The sequence below is a fragment of the Sylvia atricapilla genome, chromosome 3 (assembly GCF_009819655.1).
Source record: "Sylvia atricapilla isolate bSylAtr1 chromosome 3, bSylAtr1.pri, whole genome shotgun sequence".
NCBI lineage: Eukaryota > Metazoa > Chordata > Aves > Passeriformes > Sylviidae > Sylvia > Sylvia atricapilla.
The window spans coordinates 44,447,912-44,470,847 of NC_089142.1; the positions used below are offsets into that span (position 1 = coordinate 44,447,912).

General features: G+C 37.4%; 1 protein-coding gene across 1 annotated transcript in view; it reads right to left on the bottom strand.

Annotated features, from left to right (window-relative positions):
* Window positions 1-5,674: 5,674 nt before the first annotated feature.
* SEC63 (SEC63 homolog, protein translocation regulator) overlaps window positions 5,675-22,936 on the bottom strand; it is a 56,899-nt gene continuing 39,637 nt past the window's right edge. Inside the window, exons 12-21 of the mRNA XM_066315219.1 lie at window positions 20,394-20,548; window positions 18,423-18,570; window positions 16,537-16,619; window positions 14,848-14,907; window positions 14,464-14,622; window positions 13,482-13,640; window positions 12,568-12,669; window positions 7,587-7,685; window positions 6,659-6,763; window positions 5,675-6,108 (exon numbers count right to left, since the gene is read on the bottom strand). Of these exons, the coding sequence (XP_066171316.1) occupies window positions 5,965-6,108; window positions 6,659-6,763; window positions 7,587-7,685; window positions 12,568-12,669; window positions 13,482-13,640; window positions 14,464-14,622; window positions 14,848-14,907; window positions 16,537-16,619; window positions 18,423-18,570; window positions 20,394-20,548 (1,214 nt within the window). The 3' untranslated portion in view covers window positions 5,675-5,964. The remainder of the gene's footprint in view (window positions 6,109-6,658; window positions 6,764-7,586; window positions 7,686-12,567; window positions 12,670-13,481; window positions 13,641-14,463; window positions 14,623-14,847; window positions 14,908-16,536; window positions 16,620-18,422; window positions 18,571-20,393; window positions 20,549-22,936) is intronic.

The window sequence follows — 22,936 nt, forward strand, 5'->3', positions numbered from 1 at the left end:
TGTGAGGTGAGACAGAAGAAGAATGAAGAGCCCATGTGTAGCCATCCCCATATTTAAAAAAAAAAACAACAGTAACTTTTAGTGTACCTACTATAGATTAAATTTGAATATAAAACATAATGGCGCAGTTTTTCATCTTTTGAATGAATTTTTCAGTCCTGACTGAATGAAGGAGGTAAAAAAAAAAAAAAAAAAAAAGGAGATCAAATACACCTAACAAATCTACATCAGGAGGGAACCATAAAAAGATACAACCCAGATAAAACCTTATGTGGGGAAGTTAACTGCAAAGAGTAAATCCTCATAACTTCGGGAAGAAGTACTTGTATGCAGCAGCCCCTTCTGCCCCAGGAGGTTAAAGAGAGCTAATGATGTAAATGAGGTTGCTCAAATTGCCTTGCAATGGGAGGCTGACACCCACTGCCTTGTATGTGAGGCCAAGAGAGCAACAGGCTCTCCAGAGTCTGATCTGATCCAGAGGGACCTGCACAGCTGGGCCATATGGGTGGACCAACAGCTGGCTGCAAATGAAGCAAGAGCTGTCTCATTTCGAGGGAGCAAACTGATTGTCATCTGGGCCTCCAAATCTCACCACCCTGTCATGGTCTGTGTCTATTTTACAGCCATTATAACCTAATCTCAGCCAGTGTGATTTACACATAGTAATTAATGGAGCTTCAGTGGTGAGGAAATTGGTCATTCAATTTGAGTTTAATTTACTGCATGTGCATACATTAGGAATCACAAATTCCATAGCTGTGATCTGGGCACAGAGAAAGGGTTGTGTGCTGGAAAGGAAAAAAATAAAACACCCAGTAAAACATTTCACCACTGGCCTTTCACACCTCCCGCTCTGCAAGTCTCTCCTCAGTTGGGAGCATGACAGACAAATAAACCTGGACATCTCAGTTTGGATGCTTGGAGGTGGAAGGCTGTCACTGCTATCACACTTCCCAGCTGCAGGAAGCATCACCCTGGCATACTGGTGAGTATGGCCTCATTCTGATCCTTGCTTATGTTTGGATGTGTTTCCATTAGAGAAGACAGAGTGGGTTGATGGAGTTCAGTGGTACAGGGTGCAAGGGCTATAAAAGATGCTGTGTCTGTGGCATACACATGAACAATTCCAGGGAAGGAAAATCATACCTAAAAACCAGGACAAACCTTCACAGCAAAGGCAGCATTGCATTTTCAGCTACCTTAAGTTAAAGGTGGCCTCATACCAGCCTGGTCTTTGGAGCACCTGATAACCCCACCCAGCAAAGCCAAAAGCAATGCCTGGGTGATCCTCACCGACCCATGAGGGACCAGGAATGCCCCAGAGGGATTTGGGCTCTTCCAGCTCAGGGACTACGCTGCAGGAGGTACCTACAAGATGTCCAGCTCTTCCAGGGTCTCTCCCATGAATGCCTCCATGCCATGAAGCATCTAGCTATGTTGCTTGCATAAAAGTAAAAGCAGTCACACCTTATTTTAACATAAAGGTGGATGAATTAAAAACAGTTGCTCAAGGTGGTCTCTGCAGGTTCCTTTGTGATGGTAAATTCCACAGATGCAATGTAAATGTAATGTCTTCCCTGTTTAATGATTAGAGAATGTATGTGGAAGGCTTACACACAGTGAAAGGTTGAAAATTATTCAGTTCTTCCTTATTCAGCACACATCAGAAATCAAATTCTAGGTAGAGTGTACACAATTTGGTTTTAAAATATTATCATTAGCTTTACAATCCATCGTGCTAATTAGATTTATTAATAGGTTTCATTGCCAGTGATAGTTCTGTTATTGAACTGAATGAAATATATAAACAATTTTGGCACAAAATTATTTCTAGCAACTCAATAGTGTCTGCTGGCTCATACTGCATCTTAAAACAAAAGATCATTGCATAAAAGAAATCAGGTGCAACCATGAATACCAATAGATGTAGTGTGAACAAATTTGATATCTCAGCTAGAGTTCAATATTAAGCAGAAGCCACACAGTTCCCTCTTCTCTGTCTTCCAGCACTTCTATCCAGCACTTGGGTGCTCTGCCAAGCCCTCAACAAACCCTAAGAAAAGAGATTTTAAAGCTGCTGCTGCCAGGGGCAGTTTTACATGTTTCTCTGCACATCATTTAAAGCTTGAGTGATGACGGCATGCTGTGGGTGCCCACAAGGCACCCCAAAAATCAGCTCTTCAAGGTAGGAGCACCCCGTGGTGGAACCATCTCATGTACCTCACTTTGCAGAGCTTAAAACACAACCGAACTGCAGATACCTGTACAACAATCATCTTCTGCACACGCTTTCCCAAAAACTAATGCAAAGCAATGTTTAAAGCCCAAAATGGAACCATTAACACCCCAATTACCGCTAAAAAAGGAAGCTTTGGCTTCCTGGGGTTTTTATTTTAAAATAAATTCAATAATACACTAATCCCAATATTCAAATGGGTCAGGTTTTAAATGGTCAGCAAGGAGGCTAGGGGAAAACTGATCCCAGAAAAACATATAGAAATCAGTCGTTTCTTGGAAAAAAAAAAAAAAAAGATAGGTCAAAGAAACTTTCATCTAATCCCTCTTAATCTAAAGCCTCCAGAAAGGGGGAGCACAAAAAAAAACCTACAGCTCAAATACGACAGGTATCCCCTGGAAAAATCCCAGGATTTTCTGAAGAAATCCATGCCCCAGTCTCCCCCTGCTGAGCGCGGCAGGGAACTGCGCCTGCTCCTTGAGGGAAGCACCTCGTCCACTACAGCTCGAGGGTTTCCCCACTTCAAGACACTTGCCAGTTATTGAACGACTTAATTTCATATTAATCGACCACTGCCAACGCTTGGTGGGAGGGGGAGGCAGAAGTTTAAATCATTACACAAAACAACCAAGAGAAAACCTCATTCTTGTAAATTCTTGCTTTAAGCTACACCTATCTACTTCAACAAGCAGCATTTAGCAGCCAAAATCTAACTCATGGTGCCTCTCTCTACTAACGGCAGCCACAGCACCCTGCATCCATGGAGGAGCGGGGCCACTTGCACTGCATCACCCTCCTGGCTGTCCCCAGACAATCCATTTGTACCCCTTGGCAGTGCCATAAGCTCTGAAGGCATTGGCAGGTTTGGGAGGTTTTGAAGGTACTCAAAGGCCGGGAGGACAGTCAGGCCCTGCACAGTTGCCTCCTCTGGCATAGAACAAGGGGTTACAAACAGGAGCACGACAGCAAAAGGGCAGAAACAAACCTGTTCAGGCTGAAAGAACAGTAGCTGTTTCCCAGTTATGCTTGAGTCACTATTGTCCAGGGAGCACAGCAGGAAAGCAGATGTTATTTCCAGAACTTTTCCTTTTTTGTTCTTCAGTTACTGGCCCAGAGTTTTAGAACACTTAGGTAGAACACTGGCTAGACTGATTCCTAAACCCTATCAAAAAGTGAGGCTTATACAACAGTGAATGCAAAATGCTGCTTCTTCCTGTAAAGTTTTACCCATCCTGGCAACTGTTAGGAGAGAGTTGATCAATGTTCAAATGATAATTCATAGTTAATAAAAACCAGTTATTAATGGACACACCAGGCAACAGAAGACCAACAACTCAATAATGTTGGGCAGCTGCAGTTGGGTGGTTTTTTAACTGTGTGAATCTCTTCAATACCTCCTCAATCCTCTTCTGCATCTCTCTTGGGAGGTGTTGTGAAACCACACACAACTACATAGCTGGTATTTCCATGAGAAGAAGTATCAGCATGCCTTTCTCATATTACCAACTTTTCCAATACCACCACAATTTTTCTCTTCACATTTTTTCACTAAGTTACTTTGACTATACGAGAGACACACCTTGGAAGTATTAGATTCAGCCTTTGTTGGCTCAACAGAATTATCCCGTTTCCAGACCTAAAGTGTTATCCCAGCTGTCACCTTCAATCTTCAAGAAGAAACCACTTCAGTATTCAGACCAGCGACATGATGATTTTCAATTTTTTTCTTTTTAAAATCATTTAAATGCATTCGTATCTTGCCAGTATATACTTTGACTGTTAACAGCAAAATTTAGGTATCAGTGGCCAGAGCAGCCCAACCCATCCAGAATGCTCTTATTACCAACTCTACCTCCTGACTCACCACTCTCCTACTTTTAAGTGCAGACTTTCACTGTGAGTTGTTCAGTCATCCTTGCATTCACCTTGCTGACTTTGCTTGAGGAAGAGTCATCAAGACTCTTTCTTATCATTTCTCTTACCAGTGCAGTATTTGGCTCAAAAGCCTGTGGAATACAACTAGAACTTTTGCGTTGCTGTTTCTCTGCTGTATTTTGCAAGTTAGAACTGGAGTTAAAAGGCATCAAGTGTGCAAGCCATTTAATTTAAACCTAGCCTTCATTCTTGAGTTTGAACACCTGACACTGCTTATGGTTTACAAGTTTTTCCTGCACAATGTGCACTTCAGAAGTACTTTGAAAAATACCATAATCTCATTAGAACACCTTCAAATTTTATTTGCATCTATCGTAATTACAAAGACTATAACAATATAAATTTTAATTTAAAGTGACAACCCTTTCTAACAAACAAGGTCACAAATTAGTGTGCACCTATTCTGGCTTTTGGCAATTTTTATAGGATGGAAATTTTCCTGCATGTGAATTTGTCACATTTTACAGCATTGTATTTTCACAGTTCAATACACAGGAACAGAAAACATCTATTCCTACTTGCAGATACTCCTAAGTATTTCTGAAGTATAGAAATGCACCATTTCATTTGTTTTATTGAGAGGAAGTAAAGGAAGAATCCATCCCCTGCTTTTGTCAAGTTCCATAGAATACACTAATAGTCCTGACACTCTCCTCCCTGAATTTATTCTCTCATTGGACTTGTTTTTTTTCTTTAAAAGGGCTAGAAACAGAATCACTGTCTTGTTTACAACCTTGCAGAAGACATGGGTAGGAAAAAACCCCAACAAAACAACAACCTCAGATAAAGATGCACACTATTACAAATGCAAACAGCCATCAAATTGTCCAGTTTATTGATGGGAATTCAAAACTGATACAAAACATGCCCTCTCTGCATGTTGTATTTTACCCTTAAAATGTTTCTGACAGTGTCAGGTAGATTCAGAATTAAGAATATAATTCGGCTTTCAGCATGTACCTTTTATAAAGGTATTACACAAAAGCCACTAACTTACATAACATGTGGTCCCAAAATTACTTACAGACATTCTGTTTATCAAAAGACTCAGATCTCCTGCTGATCTGATGAAATAAAGGCTTAAAAATGTTTTAAGCCATTAAGTATCCTATGGTAGAGTCAAGAAAGTTTATGATTTCCATTATAATCTTGGGCATAAAAAGGCAACAGTCCTAAAAAAGCAGCCCTCCGGAGTATATGGAATGTGGCAATGGGTATGATGCCAATTTGTAATGATCGAGTTAAGTAAAACAGATTCTTAAAGCTATGAATGATGTCAGCAGTATCACAGCAAAATAGTTAATGAATACCACAGAACCAATCAAGTTTGAAAGTTGAGCAAATGTTGTTTCAATCAACAGAGATTTGTAATGTCAAATATACAAAAACATTTTCTAAAATAAATTCCTAATGCAGAAAAATTGATTGAAAGTTTGCTCCTAGCTAATAGTACCTTTTATTTAAATTGGACCCTAAACTCATCAGACAATACATAGCCCACACTTTTGGACATTTATAATAAAAAAAGCTTTTATTTTCAATTGAAACAAATGCACCATCCTGCACTTTGAAGGCTATAATGAGCCATAAGCATATTCCAAGGTGTATCAATGGTAACAGATTTGTTTCACCTCCACTGAGAAGTTACGTAATGCACTCTTAATTGGTAAAGAAAATTTAAACTCAGCCTTCTCAAAGCTTCTGTACTGTGTTTCTTGGTTAATTGTACAAGTTCCACAGTCAAACCAAGAGCTTGCACTGTGTGCAGATACTGTAGTCAATCAATAGTGTGTTTAATCGTCATCTTCCTCCTCTTCCTCCTCCTCCTCAAAACTGTCTTCAAAGCCCTCACTGTCTTCCTGGTCCTCATCACCTTCTATTGCTGTATCCCACTGTGGGTGATTTTCTGGCACTGGTTTTGCTTCATGAACTTCCAGCTGTAATTGCATAAGGAAAGAGAAGGCAGGGGGAAAAAAGGTTACAGACAATTAACAGCAATTTGGGAAAACAAACAAATCCACACACACAAAACAAAAGAACAGTTTAAAAAATTAACTAAATACCAAATCAAATCCCATCTCACTCCCCAAACTAAAAACAAAACCAAGAACTGCTTCCAGAAATAAGGCATGCTAGATTTTTCCCATTAACTGGATGAATCTAGGTCTAAGAAAGGGCAGGGAAATGGCATGGCAAACCTCAAGGTATAAAAAGCCACAGCCAACCATATTGCATAAACTGAATGAACGTTAGAAAAACATGAATTAAAATACACATGCATGGGAAAGCATCTCAAATTTTAGTCCTGTTTAGTTCATCATAAAACTACCACTGTACATTAGACAGAAACCATTTGTAAGTCCATCCTTCCCACTTGTTTTAAAATTAGGACAGGTTGAATTCTTATAAACAGGACTTCTGGTGTTTTAATGACCATATGAAGTAGCTTTTGATGTAATACAAGTATATAACACAGTCAAACATCACCTTCAATGGTTTAATCTGGTCCAATCCCATATATGAGTCCGATCTTAAATAAACTGTGTACTGATAGTTTCCAGGCTTGCCTGGTGCTGGGAACTTCAGCTCTACCTACAAAAGAGATTTCATACCATAAAGTTCTTACTGCTTTCAAATGACACATTGAAACAAGTACCTGAGTCCTCCACTGAACACTACTACAGAATAAAAGAAAGTTTTCATTTCTACCTAGGGACACTTCTTTGAATATCTCTATGTAATAAAATACCTGCAGAAAAGAGTCACAATAACTAAAAAGAATACCTGCCATGAAAGCTGAATAATTGAGTCATTCAATCATTTGTTTTCTTTTCTGAATTAGGCCAAGTAACTACAATTTAATCCTGCTGTATATGCTAAATCTCAAAACCTCAAACAGGTTAAATTGTTTAGTCTGTTGAAAGTTTTATCTAACTCTGCTGTTATTTGAAATTGAATGTAACACCTAATTTGGAAGAACAAACACATTAGGTCTTCATTTTTCAGAAAAGTGGCAGAACACCGCTGAAGGTTACAGGTTCAGTAAAGTTCACATGAGCTAAAGCTAATTAATTTGTCACAGTCTCTGGTGTACAGAAAAAGAACACTTAATATTTCTAACAACTTGAACAAATTTAGGGATTTCACTGTGTATGAATACTGCTTTTCATCATCTTTTGATATCAAGAAAAAAAGCCATATTCCACAAAGAAACTTCCAAGTCATCTTAAATTACTTTTTCTTTTTCCACTATCAATTTAAAAAGCCACTTCTCTCCTTTTATCAAGAGAGTAAAATTTGTTTTCCATCTTAAGAGATACATAAGAAAAAAATTAAAATCTACATGTATTTACATACCAGAGACACTTCAACAGTTTTGTAATAGCCCAGAAAGCAAACTCTCCAAGTACTTTACCTCTTCTTTATCTTTTAGTGTACAAACGTGATATGGCATACATATTAACATCTGCTCCTTCCGATCTGCAATATACAGCCACCACCATTCTTGTTTTTCCTTTCAGAAAGAGGAAAAAAAAACAGAAGTAAAAAATTACCAGGATTACTGAAGTCATAGAAAAAGATGCCCCTACACTTTCTGACAGACAATTAGGATTCACTGATCTTTGTAATACAGACAGAAAGGAAAGGTTTGTGTTTGGTGGCTTTTTTGAATCCTTGGATGTGAATGAGTAAAATACATGTACACTAAAAGCAAAGAGGTTATCACAAGTAATTGCTGCTCTCCAAAGGCTTCATTCCATCTATTCAACTTCAGCTACCAGGTGGGACATGGAACCACCCTGAAGAATTGTGACCATTGATGTTAACGAGCAACTTCGTGCAATACAAAACAACCTTATGTCCTTCAACACAAATCCAACCTGAGTAAAAAAATGAGCTTATAAAGCAAGGGAAGTATAAAGACAGATAAAGAACTCTTCACAGAAAAGTCTTTTTCAGGCAAGTATGCTCTGTCCCACTGCTTTCTCCTCCAAAAAGTAAAACAACATTTGAACACACTGAGATTTCACTTCAAGGAAATGACTTAGTATCAGCCAATATTTGTAAAGGATGCCCAACAACTGCTCCCTGTTACACACACAGGTTTCCAAGTAACTGCAGATCTCAAGGTTTTGCCATTGCAGATGCTAAAGCAGAGTTCCTAAATTAATTAGTGTGGTCCTTCATAAAAGACAGCAATACTGTACAAAAATAGTGTTTGTTTCCTTCAGCTGGAGTCAGAATTCTAGGACTGTGACGCAGTTCAGCAGCACAAACACTTTCAAATGGTAAAGAGAGTTCTTTAACACCAACTTCTTCATTTAAGCGCTACATCTTTTTGGTTAACCCTCTGGCACTCCTTTTAGGCAAAATCCACTTTGTTTTAATAGAAGCTGAAACCTTTTTATTGTAAAAAAAAATAGTTTTACAATATTGTAAAACTTGCAAAGTTTTACAATAAATACAAATACAATATTGTATTATTTGCAAAGCAAGTTCCTGTTTTTACACATCCTAAAGCCTGTTTTAAAAACAAGTGAGAATAGTGAGGGACAAGGGGGAAGACTTCTATATGGTTATGAAGAAGTATTTTAGTAGATAGCTAATAGTCACAACAGCATGATCTTATCCTTAGGGGGAAAAGGGGTAAGAAGAAGACATACACTCTTTTTAGACAACCCAAATGTTGAACTGTGTTCCAAACAAACTTTAATCCACCCCTGATGGTTTGGTAACTTTCTATGTTTATAACAGACTAGAGCCTGAAAAAGTGCATCATATTGGAGTTACAAGTAAAAGCTCCCAATCAGGGAGCAAAGTTTTACACATTTACACCAAAAACAATCAGGCAGTTGCTTCACTGTCCCATAAAAAGTGGTTGTTTCGTTTAAATTTTAATCTAACAGCATTAGAAGGACTGAATGAAAGGATGAAGTGGACTTTCAACACCACCTGAGAGCTACTTCTAAACTGCACAGTTTGGAAGCAAATGTTGTTAATACATAGAAATTGAAGAATTCTTTTCTCTACTGAAAGAGTTAAAAGTTCAGTAGTTACAGATTTTTTTGACACTTTGGAAGCCAGTGTTTGGTGATCAGAGATTTAAAGTATGCCTGTTGAAAAACTACAATTAACTCCTTCTTTCTTTTGAAGTGACTAATTGTTATACTATCACAATCTCACTGAAATAGTCAACTATTTACAACAAACAAGACACACACAACAACAACTAAAAATATTGATTAGCACTCCTGAGTTCCTGAACCAACAAATGTAAAATTAACTCAACATGTTGAATTTCCCATTTTGAAGTGCATAAAAGTAAAAGCATCACAGTGAAGCAACAGCACTCCCTCTTGTTTTTGGAACAGGCACAGAGAACAGGACAAAAACCTATTCATATACTATTTAAGACCAGAATGTGCAGAATTCTAAATCCTTCTTACAACTATTCCAAGTGATTTACTTTAGGAAAAACCATCCCATGTGATTACAAGGCATAAGTTATTTTATCTGTTAAGTTTCAACAGTAAATTTATTGTCAATCTTCTTGACAGCTGTAGTGAAGAAGACTCTTAGGCAGTCAAAGTGTTTAGTTCTTAGCCAAGAGGCCTCTAGGAATAGAAAGATGAACAGTATAAATAGTACAGATGAACAAGAGCTACAGAAGCAAGATCCGTTACAGAAATGGCTAATCACCATTTTGGGCCTATGAGGACTGTAACCATAATAAAAAGGACCTGCAGTTGTATCAATATGTTATTTTTGGTTTTACCAAAACACTATGATGACTTACTATACATTGTTCTCCAACAACAACAAAAAAATAATTCCTTGCTGTTGAGAGCGACGGAAACAGACAAAGATCAAAATAATCAAATGGCTTTCCATAAAAGCTAGTAAAAATAACAGCCAAGTGGGGAAAAAATACCAGTGCAAACAACAATCATTGATCTAAAGCTCAAAGGATTCTATAGAGTAAAATTTTTGGAAGTAAAGCTCCTGACCCTGAAGTGCCATCACTTTTTTACAGAAAGAACAACTGTGCAGGACTCTGATTTTCCTCTTGCTTATTGGGTGGAATTTAAAGTTTATGCCTGTGAGAATCTGGCAAACTAACAGGCAAGTGGGCAAAAAGCCCTTTAACAGATGGGTGCAAGGTTTGGCATGCCAGGGAACCAGTATGTTCATGAAATTGGAACACTAAGGCCAGTTTTTACCTAAAAAATGTCAAAGCTACAATCTGTGCGGTTTCTGGACCCATGGATACAGGAGCAGAAGACAATCATCTAGGAACCTGCATAGATTAAAGACATCTCCAGCAGAGTAATCAACTGCTCCAAAACTTGGATTAAACAGCATTAAGGCTGCCTCCTGAGAACAAGTATTATTATGCTCAGCTACTACTCAAATATCTTTAAATTCTGGAACACAGCATTTTATCTCTAATTTTTTATCTTTGAACTGACCATGACCACAGTACAAATAATACTCTAAATAACAGATGGGGAAAAAAAAAACCTAAACCAGAGTATGATAGGTTTTGTTCTTCATATGCTGCAATCAACTATCTGAACATGCTCCAACTGCAGCTACAGCACAAAGTACAGCTGCATTCAACCTCCATGAAACCAAGTAAAGAGAAGTTGGAAATTTTACAACTGCAGTACCATGAGAGGATCTGTGTATCTTTCAAGTTCAAGCATTCAGATCAGCCCTACATTTCTTTTTAGCAGCAAGCTGTATTTAGGTCTTTTATCACAAAACCCATATGTAACTTGGTTACACACAGCTGAAGCTTATGCAGCTTTATACAGAGTAAGTATATCAAAGTCTCTGAAAGGACCCTCACTTCACTGAAAGAGAAATACAAATATTCAGCACCCCTAAGGCACTGGGCATGGCACTTACTACCTGTGAGCTTCAACAGATGACCAAAGCCAGCTGCCTTCACAGCAAGGAGGTATTAAGACTCTGCAGCACATTTCACATGATCTAAGGCAGCCAGAAGAGCAGAATGCCAGCACAACTTTTAATATTATGCTGGTGTAGTGCTGGGAGCTGTACTGAGAGATGGGAGTGCACCCAAGTGTCAGGAAAATACAGCTTCAAGTTCAGCCATTACAAAACTAGATGTCAGCTAAGGCCTTCAGGAAGACAATTTATTCACCTTATGTTCTCTCTGGGTCCTCAGCAAAAAGTCTTGCTTCCCACAATTTGCTTTTTTAATGCTGCTAGCAGGTAAAACCAGCAGGAACAATGTGATCACAAGCATGTGGACAATGGCATACGTTTGCACATACAACAAGCTGTACAGGGTACGGACATAAAGAGCCCTGGGCACTGAAGAGAGATTGCAAATATACACAGGGTTTTCCTTTTCAGTTCATGTTTTACTCTTCTTTCCCATCTTAGTTGTCTTATTTAAACCACAAGAGGAAGCATAAGCCTTGCATCCCACCTCCACTACTGGAAATAGCACAACAATAAAGAAGAGATCCTAGATTAGTTCCATAGTCAGACTGCAAGGAAGCAAAGGAGACCTCTGACCACTGTCCAGGAAAGAAAATGTGGCCAAATACTCCTTCCTCCTGGTTCCAACCAGGTCACCCCAAGGACCTAACTTATCTGTTTAGAACACAAACCCCTCCACTTAGAAAAATCCCCTCTTTTTCAAGGTTCCACTGCTGTTAAGGGCTTCTCAGACAACTAGTGAGTGGCCAGCTGTTAGTGCAAGTAACACTTGATATATCAGATAATACTTTCAACACCAAAGGCTCCTGTAAACACACCTCAGCCTATACTGAGTCATCATTCTCAAATATATCATTTTCTCTGACACTCATCCACACTTCAACTTGTATTTTTGAGCTCTGTAGGAAAGACACAGTTGCCTTCTGCCACATCCAGACCATGCTGTGGTGGCAAGAGACAGTTTTCCCAACCATCCCATGTTCCATAGCTGCACACTGTGCTGCCACCACATTGCTGCATTGAGACTTGAAGTCAACCAGTAAGCCAAAACTATCTGCTGATCCAAATGACTCACAAACTCTCCTGTGATTACACAGGAGGGGTCAGGACCTCCTCCAGTCACAGGCACTTGCAGTGAGATGTAGAGTTAAAAATATCTCAATATTTCACCTTAAGTTTTACACAGGTTTGCAAGTCTTTGGGAACAGGGTAGAAAGAATAATGAAGAAAAAGATTTTAGAAAAGTAACCAAAAGTGTCTAATTTTATAAGTTAGGACTTTATGAAATTAATACTAGATTTTTTTTCTCAGGCATTAAGCTTTTTAAAAGCCCAATATTTACAATAAAATGTAAAAGGACCAGTTAATTTATATTATTATTAAGTTTCATGTTTCACAACTGTAATTTTTTTATTACTGACCTCAGGAAAAAAAAGACTGTAAACAGGATGTGTTATCTTCGACTTCGTTTCAAGAAGGGCTCGCTCCTTTCTCTGTATACTTTGCTGTAATTCTTGCCATTCCTGTCAAAAATAAGGTTAAAGAATTACTGTGCACTAAGCATCTTTTGCATTAAAAAGACAGAAAATGGTCCATGAAAATGGTACATGTGACTAGTTCTTGTGCAATACTAAACATTATAAAGGGAAAAAGAACATCTGTGGGGTTTGCACACATTCTTCAAAACTCAATTTTACAACACTACCTATAGACACTCTCTACCACAGCCATAAGAGTCCTGATTACAAGTTTGATGATTCCTTTCCCATCAGAAGCTTAATCTCACCCTGTATGGACCATCCAGCTGTCACTCAAGTCTTTTACTGTAAGACTGTGGTGCAGAAATCATCTACCACCACAATGTTTCACTCTCTATTACAGTATTACAGATTCAAATGAATAACCTAACAGTTATAGGAGTTTAGTAAGCATCTGTACAAGTTGGTTCAACTACTGCATGCTTAGTATGCACTTTGCAGCATGCAACATCCACTGCCAGTAAAGAAGACATTTCAAAGGAGAGACTTTAAGTCACAAATCTGTAGCAGATAGTAATCAAATTCAGCTGAAAGAAACATTTTTTCACCTGAAGTTTAGCAATTTTTCTCATGTCCTAAGTTTTTTGAGCATGCAGAAAAGGCTCTTCACTACTCACTCTGAAACAAACTTGCAATGACAAAGCTCTTATACCAGAATGAGGTCTGTAAACCGCTAGAGAACCGGTATTACTCCTTCATCCTAGTGTTGCCTAGCCTGAGGGGATGCTAGAGGATTAAAATGCATTTTCTCTCAACCCCAGAGGCAACATTACCCTTCAAGAAAAAGTAAGGCTTACAGCTTCATCATCTTTGTTTTGCTTCTCATCTTGTTCTCTGTCAGAGTCTCTGTCACTTCCATCATCTTTTTCACTTTGAGAGTCCCTGTTTGTTTCTTCTTCTTCAGAGTCACTTCCTTTATCAGAGACCTCCTCCTCCTCTTCCTTCACAACGACTTCCTAATGGGAAAGAAAAACAAAAACCCAACACCTCTAACTTAGTTTGTCTGCATTACTGCAGTACACAGAATTCACAGCACCTGCCTTAAGGTTGGGTCACACAATCTTCACTCTTCTTGTGTCACAGAGTTATGTCTACAGTGAAGATTAATCCTTTTCACCTCATTTGCTAAGAGGAGCATGGAAGCCATTTTCCTTCTCCATATGGCACTTGTGGACACGAATAGGAAAAAAAAGTATTTGATTCCCAGACTGGATGTCTCATCCCTGCAAATGTTCAAGGCCAGACTGGATGGGGCCCTGGGCAAACTCATCTAGTTAGTGGCACCCCTGCCCGTGGCAGAGGGGTTGGAACTAAATACTCTTTAAACCAGATTCTCTTCCAACCCAAACCATTCTGTGACTCTGCGACTGCATTTCATAGTCTTCAGAAAATTACAGAAAACTTAAGAAAGTACAAGCTACTTAATTTATCAGAAGTCTCATTTCAGTTTTTTTTTTCTTTAAATAAAAAGTAGAAGTTATAAAACAATTCACCTCCAAGAAAGTAGCATAACAAGAACTAATAGTAAGAAGGGACTGTGAAGTCAAATTTTTTAAAACAGTTGAGCAGAAATTTCAGCAGGGCACTGGAAACATTACCACAGTGGTTCCTTGATTACTTCACTAGTAATTTTAAAATGTAAAGAAAACAAATGCTACTTTAGAAGACACACTTCATAAAAACATAAACTGAAACATACGAGACAGATACAAAACCCTCCACCAGATTACAAGTGATGAACTGAATAAAATTATAAATATCATTGAATCTGTGATCTACCCCATTAGCTTGTTTTTGCTTCTGCTGTTTCTGTGGTTGCAGTGAAGGTGGCACGGGCTTCTTTTTCACTGGCTTCTTTTTCTTTGATTTTGAAGCTCTCTTGGCTCCTTTATTCTTTTGCTGCCATCCTTTGCTCTTAACTTTGCTGGCATCTCCTTGCTGCAGGAAAACAGTATTAAAATATTTATTCAGTTCATAAAATTTCAGTCATTCAACTGTAATTTAAGTGTTTTAAGCTGAGAACCAAAATTAGAACGCACAGCTCAAAGGACACTTCGGTAGGCATTTCTGAAAAAAAATGCTTGAGAAGTGCACAATTAGCAATTTAAGATCTGAAAGAAAGTTCTCTTTAATTAGCCAGAGGAACATTCACTGTTCACTTACCCCATCTTCTGTCGGTTGCTCTTCTGCTGCACATATAGACTGCTCCTTTTCAAACACTTCCTGGTTAGAGAAAGATGTGAGAACTACTAAGGCCTTTCTGTACCAAGAGCAAGTTATTATTTCATATTTGAACCTAAACTAAATCACCTTAATCAGGTCTGAATTTTCTACTCATGGCAAATTCTTTTATCAGTGACAGACACAAGAGGGGATTAACAGATCAAAGTTAAACACTATTTCAAACATTTGATCTCAGATTTTTCCATCACTAGTATCATAAAGAAATTAAGTAGCAACATGTCATGTTGTTCCAAAGAATCTACTTGTTTTATAAAGCACAAAAATCCTATATCACAAAAGCAAGCAGTAGTAAAATGCTAATTCTGCTCCAGTTGTCAGAGCATTAAAAACTTCAACAGCTGCTCTGTTACTCAGGGACACAGAACAAATCAAACCAGAAATGTGAAACGTTAAGACACAACACAATGTTAGTATTCTGTAGACTGGGACACCTCTATGCAAATGGATTTTCTAATGCATTTCTTTCTTCAAAATATACTATATGCCATTAAAAAAAAATCCCCACCCAAACAAAATAGTCACAAGGAGCTGTCATATGTAAAGATGACAAATAGGAAATAGCACAACAGAAAACATGCATCATACAAAAGACTAGCTCTCATCTTACAGTCATGTGTTTCTATGCCAGACTGCCTAGTGGAGGTCACACAGAAACATCCAAAATTAATTTTCTATACACTGTTAGACATTTTAGTTTCTAAGTACAGTTTGATACCCTCATAATCCTCAGTTTCCTTTATTTTGCAATTCCAGCCTAGTGATAGAGGTCTTTTACTTTCTACCTACTGCACCCTTGGCTACCACAGCATGTGCACATGGAGCTTTCATAAGAGACTTCCTGCTGAACTGGCCTCAGCAGCCTTATCTCCCCTGTAATACTCAGGCTCGTGTGCCTTACCTTAGAGGTGTAACTCAGACCTTTTGTTTACTTAGACAATTATGTCATTAGTAGAGATGCAAAAATTGACACTGTAGTCTTTGAAATGTCAAAGTTTAAGTTCTGTGTATTAAAGTTTTTTTGTTCAATGAAGGCCATTACTCAATTTCAAGCTAGGAAACAGGCACAACTCAGAAGTTTAACTGGTAGGGTATAGCACTGCTTTACTTATGCCATACTGTTTCCTACACAGCAGCCCACTTTCTTTATGTGACACTGGTTACCTCCTTTATATTAATTATGCATATTCAGCATTCTGCTAGACTGTGTTTCTTTCATAAGAGTGTCTAAAACACCCAAGAGATTTGTAACATTCTGAGCCCACATAAAGCAAAAATCAAACACTGTCCTGAGGACTTGAGTATTTTATTTTAGTTAAAGAACCAAGTTTCTGAACGTCTCTTTTCCTGTTGTTTACAAACCTCAGAGCAGTATCACTTGCCATATTATTTTACTGTTCCCTAGACAACTGCAGTGGGTCAGACTGATCTTTGATTGTATTCCAGGAAAACTTTCTCATTCAGAAACAAAACCATAAGGATGGATTAAGAGCACAAGTTTTCAATTTCAAATCCTAACCTCACAGTTGTGTCTACAAAACAACCAGAAATGCCTTTTTACTAGTGCACATCCACAGTTACCATGAAAGAACAAGTATTCTTAATACTTACTGCCATGGTCTGTCTTGTTAGTGTGACCAGAACAGTGACAAGAGAACCTACTGTGATGTTGTTGCTGTCTTCATCATCCAAAACTAGTGCAAAAAGAAAAGCAACACATCTATTAGACTTCTTTAAAGCCTTTTTCTCCATTAAACATTGCTTCTGCTACTTCTAAACGTAAGCATTCCCATTCCACAATTTTTAACAAAAAATAATTTCAAAGTATTATTAAATAAGTCTCTTACAACTTCAAATATACTATCAGAATGAGAACTGATAATCCAGCAACCTATAAAACTGCAACAATGAGTCTGAAATTTTAATTGCATGAAAGTTAGAAAATTCAAAGTTATAGCTGCTGTGGGAACCATAACCCTGTAATACTGTGCATTATATATTAAAGCATAAAACTTCAGAAACATGAAATATCACACATGACCAGAGGGACCCTGTTATATTTGTTCTGGGAATCATAATTTTCATTTTCCTGACTTTCATATGATGAACAACTCAATTTCAATACCACATTAACAATCATGCATTTAATTATTTTTTAAGGAGAAGGCAAAGGAAAATAAAAGAACAGCAATGATTAGTTTAACTAAAACATCAAACAAACCCCACAGGGGACCCACTGAGGAGTTTATTCCTCCAACCTATAAATTGGAGAATGTCTCAGGTAGGAGAGGAAAATCCCAGTGTTATATGCCAGTGTAGACATTTTATTTATTCCCCTCCAGTCCCTCCCTGAGAAAGCAGTCTTACTATTCACTAGTCTTACATATATATTTTCTATAATGGCAATACTGAGCTAAACAGAAAAGCATCTGCATGGTTTAATCCTCCACACCACATTTGAGTGCAGTTGTGTGACAAATGAAGACTACAGGCAGGAAAATATTGTTTGTCAAAATATGGGGAGGTACCTCAAGATTGAATTTTAAGCAGATTAACAAGACCGTATGCAATCCTATGATACAACAACACAGTTTTCTGCTTATTTGTTAAAAAAAAAAAAAAAAAAAAAAACACCAATGAAACAACAAAAACAACATTCAGAAACACCAAAATTAGCAGACGTTTGCTTCCTTAACTGGTATTTCCTCTAACATTTGCTTTTCACAGGGGACTACACAAGTCAACTTACAATCATGCTCCCCAAACAAAGCGTACCACATTTTGAATTTGATCATTGCTACCACAATGAAAATATAAAGTAGAAACAAGAATTAGAACAACCTTTCAAATATCACACATTTACTAGCACTGATCTTCTACAAAGAAAAGGGGACCATAGAACCAATTCATTTTTCCCTGCAAAGCTGTCTAACAGGAACTGCTTACAATATACCTAATCTTCAGAGAACGAGAGCATTATACATTCACTAAAATAGTGCACACAAAATGCAGCTAAACATAGCTTGGACAAATTCTGCCAGACATAAAAACTGTGTCAGTATTATCATGAAGAAACCCATGAATATTTATTCATCAGTGTCTCCAACTCAAAAACCTCACGAATGACTGCATGCTGAAGAAAGATGAGCATAAATTCTAGAATAAGAGTAACTGTTTAAGATAGCTAATAAAAGTGGCATTTCAACCAGAATTCCACATCACTCATGAAATATTGCAATCAAAGATGAAATTTCAGATAAGCTCCTGGATGAGAAACTACTGCTGGCTTGGGAATACACGGAATGTTCCGATGCACTTTACCTCCTCAGACTGTAATTCTCATGTATGAGAACCCACCATTCCAAAGTAGTATGTAATTTCCAGGTCACATAAATAGCAGTGAGTTCTGTTTCAGCATCCTCCAAAAGCTTATTGCCAGCAGACTATCAAAATGTCAGAAGAGTGACATACACTGAACAAAAGGACCTCCCACTCACCCTGTGGTTTTATATCCATAGTGACATATGGAAAGCTGCCAAGGACAGCCATAACTTCTTCATATTTCTTATCTTCTAGGAAATGCAGTAAATTGCGACGATCTGAGCCTTTCAAACTCACCAAATCCTGAATACTTTTGATTTTATACTGAAAAAAAAAAGAAGAAAGGAAGTCCCATGGTAGCACAGAACACAGTCCATAAATAAACTCTTGATAATACATCACTGGTGTCCCCATGTTACTAATACATACACCCCACTACATTAGTTCTTATAAAAACCCCACGCTTCAGGAAACTAGCAAACCTATGATTTGAGAAACAATAAACCAAAGAGGTTGCACTCAAACCAACTAAACAGAACTGCTCTGAACATTGGTGTGCTCCTTAGTATGTCACCCCCTAGAAAAGGCTCTTTATAGTTTCTTATAAAATTGTTATTTCAGATAGGTTTTTCAGAAAGTTGAGCTAAGGAATCTTACCAATAGGAGTTTTTAATCTAGATAGAATACTTGAGTGCCTTCAGATTTACATTAGCAGAAACATCCAAATACAAGTTTAGGGTTTTGATATTTTTTTTTTTTACCGGAACTGCAAACAAATCTAAATCTACTCCTTCTAAGATTTGCAGAGCAGAGCTAAAAGGATAAAACAAACATAGATTTGAATACTTGATTACTTCACCATTGTAAATGCATGTACTTTATTAAAAAAAAATTTAATGCATCCAAGTAGACTGATCACACTACCAATCTAGAGTACTGTATTTTTTAAGAACTCAAGGCATGTGATCCTGTACAAACTAGCGTAAAAAACTGGGATGGTTCCCCTCTTTCACAGCAGACAGAGGTGAGATTATAACATAGCCAAATTATTTGGTTTTATTTACTTAGTTACAATGCACATGTCAAAAAATACATCTAAAATTGCTTATTTTCTCATATGTTCCCTGTAGGCTAAGACTAGATTTATAAAGTATGTCTTTAATGATATCTGTAAGAGAATCTTTTACTTTATCCAAAGGATATGACTACTTGAATATTTCATGAACAAGCATCTTCAGAGAGGATTAAAAACATGCAGTACCTTAGAATTCTTAGTCTTCACACTAACACAGAAGCATTTAAACATCCCCTAAGGCTGTAGTTAAAGCTAAATTTTCATCAGATAAAAAGAGTATTTTCATGATTCATCCAAATTAACCACTGTAATAAAACTATTAGAAAAGTCAACAGCTTCTAGTAGAAGCAAAGAGCTGTTTCTAACCATGCATTCCCAGAAGATACACAAGATTCAAACAAACAAGCAGGTTTAAATGCAGAGAGTTGGTGAAACAGAGTGAAGAAACACATGCAGGTATTCAGACAAGACTGGTTTTTTTCCATCCTTAAATTCTACAAATACCAACACTTACCCAACTACAGTTACCTAGCATAAGCTTTTTAAGACACTCTTTCACACAAAGGATCACAAAACCTGAAATGCTTCCCACCGTAACCGATTATTTTTCTTTTATGAACTCCTCTGTGTAAGCTTCCAAATATATTTTCTATCAAAGTTCTTACATTAAGAACAATGTAAAGCCAAAGAACCCCTCCACCCCACCCATCCCCAGAAAAAAAAGTCCCAGTAGGATAGTCTTGGCACATTCTGGAGGAATATTAAATAGGAGATAGCACATTTTAAAAAGAAAGCAACTGTTTCTGTTGTTACGTCAATACAGACTGATATTTTAAACCTATTTACACTTAATAGATCTCTGATCATAATTCCCACCTCCTAACTGAGATGGACTTGAAAGAAACCAAAAGCAGACAGAACATCTAGGAAGTATTGTATTTAGTTCCTTAAAAATAAATCTATTTCTCTTCTTTTAGTTGATTCATGACCTTGCTTCCTTATCCACAAATAGGTAAAAGAAGTAGCAGATAACATTTAAAGAGGTTACCAAGTATCATTTGTATTTTTATACCTTTTTATGATTGGAAACTCTCCTCAGATTGTCCTCTTCAATGTGAGGCAGCTGTAAAAGGGGAGACTTGAACTGCTGAAGCCCCTGGACTGTCATCTGGGAAAGCTTCATGCAATTTTCCAAAGATCCCAAAGATGGAGCACGGAACTCCCTTTCTTGGGGAGAATGAAACAAATGACATAATTTTTATTTTTTTTCTTCTTATATTTTCCAATTTTCCATACTTCTATTATAGAAAACCTTATTTTCAGTCCACCAACCAAAAGAAAGAGACATCTTAAACTGTTCAGTATAATTAACTAGGCAGCCTTTTTACTCTCACTCCAGCCACACAAACCAGCAGATATTGTTTCCCCTCTATTTAGGATGTCATAGCTAACCACTAAGGAAGGGAAAGGCTTCCATCTAACACTGTCTCAGGGAACAACTGCACAATGTTTCTATGTAATTACTATAGACAAAAATTTCACCAATTCAGTAAAAAAATTCAGCATCAAGCGAACTTATTTTATATTTGTTTGTTTTTTGTATGTTTGTGTGTATAATGTGTTCAGTGTATCACTTAATATAATTTACCATCAAATATGAATATTTTACAATACTACATTATTTATAATATTTTAATCTTGAGGAATGAACATATAGGTAGCAGCCTATCACATGCAAGAAGAAAACTATATTTATAATTGAAGCTAAGCAGGGCATTATATTATGTTAGAAGGCAGTAAGAAGAGCTGCAAAAATATCAAATGCATGACTTAGAAATAAACTTACTGGTTAAAAGGGGTGCCTGAGCAAACACCTATTTGACTTTTGTTTTAGAAATTACCTATAATTCTTTCCATATTTTAATGTACAAGAAGGTCCACACTCATAATTAAAATTATTACAAAGTAGACAAGGAGAAACCTTAGCCAGAACAGAGCAAAAAGAAAAAAAAAACAACCCAAAGAAAAAAACCCACCCCACTAAGCAATTATTAATACTCATCACATCTGCAAAGAAATGAAAAAGCAAAGTAGACACAAACTGCAACATAACTTTGTTTGACAACCATTCATTTATAAATAAATTTCCTCATAAACCCTGTTTAGAGAACTCATTTCAGACCACTTATTATCTTGCTGCAAATTTCTAAGCAGTGATGAGGGCATAGTAACTGCACATGAAAGATCACTGTTCCCTCTGCTTCAGTTGCCCCTCTGCTCTTCAGTTTGTCTGTTTCTTCACTAATTACACCAAGCTATAAATACCATCAGTTATCAAATCAAATTACATGGAAAGACATGCAACAATTATATGCAATGCAAGGAGAAATTTAACACACAAATGGAACTACCTGGCTAGACAGATAGGTAACAAAGAAAGATGTAACTTCAATCTTTAAAAAAATGTAGCAATGGAAAGATTAATGTCTCAACCACGTAACACTACATTTACTTTCCATCTTACCCAGCTTCCACCTCCCCTGTAATTTTTTTGGATGCTGCTGCTAAGGAAAGTCAGAGGATTTTTTTTTTTTAAAGTCAAAAAAACACACTGCAAACCAAGTCAATAAAAGAATCCTAAATAATCTCTGACAAACTGTCTTTTTGCAGGAAATTCACCTAGAGCTTTGAGACCACAGAGCACTAGTCAGAGTAGAAAATATTCTCTTTCTTATAGGATTGACTCATCATCCATATGACAGTAGAAAAATATTTTAAAGTTGGAAAGTTATTACCTTGATTTCCTGACAAGAACACAGGTCTTTATATTCCCTGAGAGTGGACCTGAGGACAGCATAGCTTTTAACATCCCCCGAATGAGCCTACCATAAAATTAATGTCACTTCTGTACCTATTTTGACAGCTTCTGATTGTCAAATTGCACAACACAAGACAACCTTTAATGTAAAGCTATTCAACTGACCAAAAATACAGAATCATAAAATACTTTGCATTGACCTCAAATATCAGCTGGTTCCAACCCCCTGCCTTGGGTAGGAACACCTTCCACTAGACCACGTTGCTCAAAGTCTCATCCAACTTGGCCTTGAGCACTTCAAAGGATGGGGCATCCACAGCTTCTCCGGCAACCTGTGCCAGTGCCTCCCCACCCTCACCAGCAAAGAATTTCTTATCTAAAAGCATCCTCTTTCAATTTAAACCCAACATATGACAGTGAATCCCAAATTTAAATGCAAATTTTAGTTGCTTGTGAAGGTGTGGCATACACTTGGGTCAAGCCACAATGTCTTCATTACACTGCAGTTTCCAACCTGAATTACGGAACATGCTTTAACTGGACAGCTGAACAGATGCCTAGATTCTGCAGACACTTATTGGAGCACATCCCATGTTTTTGGCAACAAACACCTCACTTGGCAAGGCAGCTATCTACTTAATGACGATCTAAAGGAAGCCATGAAAATAATTTACATCTGCTGGTTCTCAGGTATCTCAGGTATCAGTTAAATTGTCACAGAACAATGGATGCAAGCAAGGAATGCCACAAAGGAAAGCTAAGTGCCAAGTTTGAAAAGATTCATATTAAGTGTCTTT